The following is a 9,212-nucleotide window of genomic DNA, read 5'->3' on the forward strand; positions in this document are numbered from 1 at the left end:
AATTCTCGCAATGCCTCCTCCTTAGCGATTTATTCCGTACATAACGCCACATTATCCTCTTGCATGTTAATGATTGAAACAATGTCGATATTAAAAATTTGTAATATGCTAGAGGGGATTAATGAGTACTTTTAAAATCATTATGAAATCTCTCATGCCTTCTAGAAGACAGCAGTTGATCCACATTCAACAGCAGTCCTAAATCATATATATATATATATATATATATATATATATATATATATATATATATATATATATAACGATCACAAGTATGAGGAAATTCTTTATATCTAATATTTCAGTGGTAAAGACATCGGACGGTACTTATGACCGCAACAAAATAGATGAGAGAATAAAATTATCATAGGTAAAGGGAAACTGTACTAAAACAATACTTTTACATATCTATATTATGTACACCACCACCATTATATAATCTTATCACTAAAACTTATGTGTTCAACTTCCCACATAAATATCAGTCATTTCACCCAGTCATGTACAAGTATATCGAAGATAAAAGAACAGAAAAAACAAATGATAAAGCTTATCCAGAATGGCAGCAGTCAGCCTCTCCAGTGCAGTTATCAGCACACAACCAGAAGATGATCAGGCACTGGTATCCAACAATCACAACACCGATGGGGGGAAGGTCCAGAGAGTAGTCGTCCTTTACAGACTAATCCTGAAGAGCTGCTGATGAGTGTGTGTGGAACTAGTCGCTTGTTGACTTGATTGAGGCCTCATATCCAGAAATGTGCCCATGTAGGTGCAGAGCAATGAAGCCTTCGTGTTGGTAGGCAAGGACAAACAGACTCATGAAGCTCCAGACGATCAAGAGAAGCGAAGCAGTTCGTGACGAGTTCCAGTGTCCAGCTCGGTGAAGTAATAAAACTATTTCGGCATGATGAAGCAGGTCCAAACGTAATATCCCCCCCTCCAAGTCCTCGTACGTCGTGGCGGAAGAGGACTAAGGGACCTGGTTCCAGTGAGGGAAGGAGGTTAAGGATCCAGTTTCAATGAGGTCTCCGAAGGGTTCCTGGATAGCGTATCTGCGATGAGGTTCTCCACTCCCCGGATGTGCCGGATATCCAGGGCATATTCCTGGACCTGTAATGCCCACCTCAGGATGCGCAGATTATTGTTCTTCATTCGCTGTAGGAACACAAGAGGACTGTGATCGGAATATACAATAGTGGGGAAGGCATGTTGGTAAAGGTAGCACCGAATTTTCTTCGTGCTAACACTAGAGCTAAAGCCTCCTCTTCTATTGTGCTGTAGTTCACTTCAGCTTTCTTTAACTTGTATGAATAATGGGAGACTGGGTGTAAAATATTCTCAATGCTTTGCAGCAAGACAGCTCCTATACCACACTGACTGGCATCAGTTTGTAATATGAACTGTGCATTTATATCAGGAGTCTTCAAAACGGGATCTGATCCAAGAAGCAACTTTAACTTCTGAAATGCAGACACACACTGAGGTGACCAAACAAAAGGAACTTCGGGACTAGTCAAATCAGTCAATGGGGATGCAATGATTGAGAAATTTGGGCAAAATTTCCTATAAAACCCTGCCATTCCCAGAAATCTCATGAGAGATATCCTGGAATTAGGAGTTGGGAAGGACAGAATCGCCTCAATGTTGACGTCTTTGGGACACGCCTGCCCTTTCCCCACTACATGGCCAAGATAAGTCACCGTCGAACGGGCGAGATTTATTGCGAGGCCCACATCTCTCAGTCTTGCTAGAAGGGAGCGAAGTCTCTGCTGATGTTCATCCCAGTCATCTGAAATAATTACAATGTCATCTAAATAGGGTGCAATTCCTAGGAGGTCCTGTATGGTATAGTTAATGACCCTCTGGAAGGTAGCAGGGGCATTAACCAAACCAAAGGGCATAACTTTGTATTGGAACAGTCCAAAAGAGGTTATGAAGGCAGACAGAGGCTTAGCCCTCTCTGTTAACTCGATCTGGTAATATCCCTTCTGCAGGTCAATTGTAGTTATGAACTGCGCCTGACCCACATTATCTACCAGATCGTCAATTAACGGAAGAGGATAAGAGTCAGGAATTGTTACACTATTCAGTCTACGATAGTCTGTGCAGAACCTACTGCTGCCATCTGGCTTGGGAACTAACAAAGATGGTGAAGCCCAGGGAGAACAGCTAGGCTCTGCTAAATCATGTTCCAATAAAAAGTCAACCTCCTTTCTCATGGTCTCCTTAAGAGGATTAACTCTGTAAGCCGGCTGGCATATGGGTTTGGCATCCGGAACAAGATTAATATCGTGCATCAGCACGTTACAAAACCCTGGGAGGTCAGAAGTCACTTCAGGGAAATCCATTAGTATCCTTTTGATACAGTCCTTTTGTGGATCACCAAGATAAGAAAGATGACTATCTAGATCAACTAGAATATTACTGTTTTTAGGATTAGTCACTGGTGAGGGAATTTCAGTGCCTTCTGTCTCCGGCTCAATGGAGTGCTCTTCAAGACATCCTGAATTTGCACTCACAGGTGCATTACAAATTGGGAGACAGACAGCCGAATCCTCCTTTGGGTTTCTTTCATGGTAAGGCTTCATTAGGTTTTATGTGAACTAACTGGGTATCCCTACACCGGTCAGGAGTGCACACTACATAGTTATGTTCAGACAGTTTATTAAAGATTACATAAGGTCCACAGAATTTACTCTGTAAGGGGTTACCAGGTACGGGGAGAAAGAGTAGTACTTTGTCTCCAGGCGAAAAGCTTCGATACTTGGTGTTCTTGTCATAGGTGTCTTTCATTTTCATTTGTACTTTACTTAAATTCTCTTTAGCAATATTCCTGACCTGAGAAATCTTCTGTCTAAGATTGTGGATGTACTGCTGGACACTCTGACATGGATGGGATGTGTCACAAAACCATTTGTCTTTTAGAACTTTAAGTGGTCCTCTGACTTGACGTCCATACAGGAGTTCAAAAGGTGAGTAACCAAGAGATTCTTGGGGACTTTCCCCAAGAGCAAACAGAAGAAAGTCAATACTCTCATCCCAGTCAGACTTTGTTTCATGGCAGTACTTCTTTATCATAGACTTTAGAGTCTGGTGAGCTCTTTCCAAACAACCCTGTGATTGTGGGTGGTAGGCAGTAGACAAATGTTGTTCAATATAGAGTTCCTTGAGAATCTGCTTGAACAAATCACTAGTGAAATTGGTACCACGGTCACACTGGATTTCTCTAGGTATCCCAACAGAGGTAAAGAGATGTAATAGGCATTTCACTACTTGTTTAGCAGAGGTATTTTTCAAAGGGAAGGCCTCAGGGTACCTGGTAGCACAACACATTACTGTAAGTAAGTACTGATTACCCTTCTTAGTCTTGGGAAGGGGACCGACACAGCCAATGACGATACGTTCAGATGGTTCAGATACTGCTGGAATGGGCTTTAGGGGTGCTGATGGAATTACCTCATTAGGTTTACCTACCACTTGACACGTGCGACATGTTTTCACAAACTGTGCTAAATCCTTCCTCATACCAGTCCAAAAGTTGTGACTCAAAGGTTTCTTATAGGTCTTGAGGATACTCAGGTGACCAGCTATACCATCATGACTCAGCTCCATCAGTGACTGTCTAATAGACTTTGGTGCAACAACCTCATATACATCTGACCATGAATCGAGACTTTTCAGTTCAGGAGGACGATATAGACGCATAAGCACACCATCCTCGAAAAAGAAACCAGGGTCTTACAGGACTGTTTGTCGTCCACTGCTAGAAGTCTACACTTTGCAAGAGTAGGATCAGTTACCTGGGCAGTGACAAGGTTTTCTCGTGAAATCATTTTGGTGTATAGTTGGTCTGAGGGGAGATTAGGAGGGTTTGTTGGAGTATCCTTCAGCTTTTGGGCTCTGATGACTGCACAGACAGGGAAGATGTGTGGCCGTGTTTTATCTATCTGGGAAGTTGGACTTATGGCCAGAGGTTTGTCTACGACAGTAAGATTAGGTATTACTAAAGTACCAGCTAAGTCGTTTCCCAAAATAAGATTCACAACCTGAACAGGAAGTTCTTTGTCTCTTACTCCCACTTTAACTTTAAGCCTTTGAAAGGATCTTTTGGCAAGTTACACGACACATTAGTAACTGGTTTTACATCAGCATTTGAACTCTTGTTCGTTTTTGCCACTCTGCAATTCGGCTGTTTAAACCGAGTTATGATATGATCAGATTTCTTGCAGCAACTGCAAAACCTAGAAATGGTCTCACACTGCCTACCACGCCCAATACTAGGGTAATATTAGAGGACTCAAAGAAGGACTTTGCTACAGGAGGTCTACTCTTGTCCTTTGCCCCATGTGATCGATGGATTAAGGCAAGAGAATCAGCCAATTGGGCAGCCCTCATTAGTTCTTTCTCCTCCCTCTCTTCGATATACGTCATGATGTTAAACGGTAACCGTCTTTTAAACTTTTCCATGACTATCAAATTACTCAGTTAATCAAATGACTCCGTGTGTGTTGCCTCTAACCACATCTTAAAAAGTCTCAGCTTTTCACTAGCAAATTCCATGTACGTACTTTTGTCAGGTTTTATGTAGTTCCTGAACTTCCTCTGGTAACCCTCAATAGTTATAGTATAAGCATCCAAAATACTCTTTTTGACAAAATCATATTCTATGTTTTCTAGATTTGAGAATACTACTGCAGCTTTACCAGACAATTTAGACTGAATAAGCCAAATCCATTCTGTTTTGGGCCACTTAAGGTGTTCAGCCGTCTTTTCAAATGTTCTAAAGAAACCATCAGGATCTTCCTCGTCAAACTTAGGTACAAGAGAAATTTTTTTGGACAAAGTGAATGGAAGAGTAGGGGTTGTAGGGATAGCTGGTATGCCAGCTTCTATTTTTTTCTTTTCAAGTTCAAGTCTTTGGAGTTCTAGTTGCTGCTGTTTTTCTCTTTGTAATTCAAGCTTTTGATGTTCTAGTTCTGCTTCAAGCTTTTGATGATCAAGTTCTGCTTCAAGCTTTTGTTGTTCAAGTTTATAATTTTGTTCTATTTTGAATTTCTCAATTCTTTCTAGTTTTTCTTGTTCCTTGTTAAATTTTCCCAGGAAAGTTTTTCAGGGGACCGATTTTCCGGAGGTGGAAGGTCGTAAGTTACTGGAGTACGAGTCATTGGAGTCAAAATATCGATAGCTTGTTCTTCTAACAACTTCTTGTTCACTAAATACTCTATGACTGTATTCTTTAAAACTTCCTTAGTAACATTGCTAGCAGTAGGTATCTCAAAGAATGTGGCAATGTACCGCCACTGAATATTAGAAAGGGTCTGATCCTGTAATTTGGACACTTCAGGAGCCTCACAAAAATCTTTAACATTAAAACCGTCAGAAGACATGATGTAAAGGTTAAGAATGATTACCGCTTAACTGCTTAATTGATTTCTGCCACAGGAGTGAGGCTATGACTAATCGGTGACCAGATACCCAGGCAGCAACTAGAAAAACGGTAATATGTTACAATCATATGGACATTCTTGTTCAAAAGAGCAAGTCAATACGCCTAGTCAACATATTAACTTGTAAGGGAATTAGAGACGGGCAGAAGAAAGAAAAGACAAAGTCCTCGAAGCTTCATCTTATCTGACTGAACAAGAATGCAGAAAACAATCCCACAGAACATTAATGAGAAAAGGATTATTGTTATGAAGATTAGGAGAAAACCTCACTTGTTTAAAAGTTAGGATGTGGTGATTGTTTGGTTTATGTGGCATTAATAATGCAGAAGTAGCAAAATTTTTATGGAGTCTTCACTATCATAACTTTCTAGTTTAGATCAAGTTAGAGGAAGACCAGAGGGCAAGGTATTGCACCTTATCCCAAATGGAGTCGGTAGGAGTACGGGGCAATTAAAAAGTTTTATGGTACCCTACGTGACTCAGGACCATGAACAGGTATGAACGTCTCTGCTAAAACGTTGATATATTTGAATTATATGGTAGGAGAGTGTTCATGTCCAGAAGAATGAGTAGCTCCAACCTTCGTATTGTGATAATCAGTATGTGCACTTCACACCATCACCTCACAACCAATAGCAACTAACACAAACTGATATGACCACAGAATGCCACTTTTAAGTCAGTCTGCTATGGTATCGACCCAATTCAGTCATAGCTAACACCTACAAAATAACACTTCTTTAAGATAGTTTTTTGGCAGAACAAACTCGACTGAACTACAAAATTAAATGAGAGTTGAACAAGAAATAATAAACATCAAACACTAGTAAAAAAGATAGTCCTATAGTGTACTGTCACGGTCGCCATTATTACGATCACAAGTATGAGGAAATTCTTTATATACTAATATTTCAGTGGTAAAGACATCGGACGGTACTTATGACCGCAACAAAATAGATGAGAGAATAAAATTATCGTAGGTAAAGGGAAACTGTACTAAAACAATACTTTTACTTATCTGAATTATGTACACCACCACCATTATATATTCTTATCACTAAAACTTATGTGTTCAACTTCCCACATAAATATCAGTCATTTCACCCAGTCATGTACAAGTATATCGAAGATAAAAGAACAGAAAAAACAAATGATAAAGCTTATCCAGAATGGCAGCAGTCAGCCTCTCCAGTGCAGTTATCAGCACACAACCAGAAGATGATCAGGCACTGGTATCCAACAATCACAACACCGATGGGGGGAAGGTCCAGAGAGTAGTCGTCCTTTACAGACTAATCCTGAAGAGCTACTGATGAGTGTGTGTGGAACTAGTTGCTGTTTTTTTTTTTTTTTTTTTTTTTTCCCGGCCTATCAACCATTGGGGCCGAAGCCCCTGGTTATTAAGGCCATGTATATATATATATATATATACAGTATATATATATATATATATATATATATATATATATATATATATATATACATTTAAACATATATATACAAACATATATATATACATACACACACACACACACACACACACACACACACACACACACACACACACTTCCATGCATACATACAGACACACTTTCATGCAAAGGTACATATATATATAATAATTTTAATCTTATTTTTTTTTTGTATTTTTTTTTTTTAATTTTTTCTTGGTTTTATATTTTTTATACCTTATGTTATAAAGAAAAAGTAATCTAAAGGCCCAAAAACTAATCATCTAACAGACAAATCGCTAACCTATACTAAATCCTACAGAGACAAATAGCTAGACCTACACTAATGGTAAAAAAACCTCGACTAACAGAACACCATCGACTGCAGATATGTAATGCCTTTCTACATTACATACCTGCACTCATCACCTGGTACCTGTCAGTCGAGGCACAACCTAATATAGGGGACATCAATATATGAAAGGGAACCAGATGAGTCAGGAACATTTCCATATACGTCAGCTGTCGTCCCTAATTAGAATAACTTAAGCAAGATAATATATAATGTATTTACATAATTTGTGCAAAAAGTGAAGAACCTCGCCCAGCAGACCACCATCGACTGCAAGTGCCCAATACCTTCCTAATTTGCACACTTGCACTCATCAGCTGGTGACCGTCAGGCGAGGAACTTGGCTTAATGTAGGGGACATCTATATTAGAAATAGATCGGTGGTAGGAGGAACTATTTAAAATATGTCAACTGTCAACCCTAATTAATATTACAATATATACATATTTACTGTTCATAAAAACCATAACCACGCAGTAAAAAAGTCACATCACTCTGATCAGTCCGGTCTCTCCCAAGAAAGCCATCAATTTATCAGTCATAACAATGTCCCCATCACCCAGGATGGTGGAAAGCGTGAAGGGGACGTCTACTGCGCCGCAGTAATTTATAAGTGAAGCACGTTCACGAATAAATCGCCGACAGCGCAGGATGATATGACTAATAGATAACACCGCATTACAGATGTCACAGTGCGGTGGGAAGCGTCTTTCCATATATGGTTTTATGTGGGTTAAAATGGTGGCATTAAGCCGTAATTGTGCCAACACTTTTTCTTCTAGGCGACTGGGACGGTTGGCAGTGTCCCAGTCGCCCAGGTACGGCTTACAAGTTGGAATATTTAGTCTGGTCCACTGACCTTGCCACAGAAGATTTATTGATTTCTTTCCGAGAGAGAGACTCGACCGTAGATCACGAGGAACGTCCCAAGTCTCCTCGAGCTCTACAGCCGACTTTGCAAGTAAGTCAGCCTGCTCATTGCCGTAGATACGACAATGACCAGGCACCCAGATCAGCGTGAATGATTTGTTGCATGAATGCAACTTATTAACGATGCGGCCCTGGATCTCATGAGAGTCCGTAGTGCAAGATGCAATTGCCTGAAGGGCTGATTTTGAATCTGAAAATATGACAAATCAGTCATGCCTAGAACTGAGAGCATAGTCTATGGCTTTGTCAATAGCAAAAAGTTCTGAAGTAAACACAGATGTATGAGTCGGCAACCGATACCTGAGGGCACATTCAGTCGACCACACACTTGCACCCACACATTCACTCGACTTGGAGCCGTCGGTGTACAATTGATGGGACCCCAAGTGACGAACAATGATGTTACGAAAGAAGTGGTGGACCTCCGCCTCCGGCGCCTTGGCCTTTGGTGCTGGGAGCCATGTGACATCGACTGTAAAGCCGGGTGGCTCCCAAGGCGCTATATTTTTAAGCACCAACTTGTCACAGTCACTGGGGTCCACATCAAGCTCCTGAGTCAGTAAGTGGAGGCGAGCGGCAAGTGGTCGACGCACCCCCCGCAGAAGGTGATGGTATTGACGCAGGGGGGTACAGGCCACATTGCCGATATTAGTTTTCCTTAACGTCCTTATGCCGTAGAACAAGGCCAGGTGGTCACGGCGAATATAGAGGGGAGGCACATTCGCCTCCACTTCCATACGAGTCACACGGGTACACCGGACGGCTCCAAGACACATTCACAAACATTTATTCTGTAACACATCCAATCCTTTCAGAGTGGCATCGGATGCCGAGCCACACACCTGTGCGCCATAGTCTAGCTTCGATCGAATAAGGAACTTATACACCATTAATAAAGATTTTCTGTCGGCACCCCAGGTAGTACCCGCTAGGTACTTGAGGACATTTAACGGTTTATCACAACGAGCAAGCAAAGTATTAACGTGAAGTTTAAAATTCATTCTACGATCAAAATGTATTCCTAAAAAT

The 9,212-nt window shown here is 40.8% G+C and overlaps 1 protein-coding gene across 1 annotated transcript; it reads right to left on the minus strand.

Annotated features, from left to right (window-relative positions):
- Nucleotides 1–1,005: 1,005 nt before the first annotated feature.
- On the minus strand, nucleotides 1,006–4,434 carry LOC145393824 (uncharacterized). The gene is made up of 4 exons (XM_080267868.1): nucleotides 4,261–4,434; nucleotides 2,715–3,720; nucleotides 1,737–2,317; nucleotides 1,006–1,158 (listed from the first exon to the last, which is right to left on the minus strand). The coding sequence occupies exons 1-4, from the start codon at nucleotides 4,432–4,434 to the stop codon at nucleotides 1,006–1,008; spliced, it is 1,914 nt and encodes a 637-aa protein (XP_080123994.1).
- Nucleotides 4,435–9,212: the final 4,778 nt, after the last annotated feature.

The sequence above is a fragment of the Coenobita brevimanus genome, chromosome 25 (assembly GCF_032717465.1).
Source record: "Coenobita brevimanus isolate Jiangsu-jjx chromosome 25, ASM3271746v2, whole genome shotgun sequence".
Taxonomy (NCBI): Eukaryota; Metazoa; Arthropoda; class Malacostraca; order Decapoda; family Coenobitidae; genus Coenobita; species Coenobita brevimanus.

Bases quoted from the DNA above. Each gene is read 5' to 3' on its own strand.
- LOC145393824 (XM_080267868.1), bottom strand. From the start codon at position 4,434: ATGACGTATATCGAAGAGAGGGAGGAGAAAGAACTAATGAGGGCTGCC. The intron at 3,721-4,260 runs GTGAGACCATTT...TTCTTTTTCGAG, and splicing joins TATTGGGCGTGGTAGGCAGT to GATGGTGTGCTTATGCGTCT. The intron at 2,318-2,714 runs GTAACCCCTTAC...CTGACCTCCCAG, and splicing joins ACTCTTTCTCCCCGTACCTG to GGTTTTGTAACGTGCTGATG.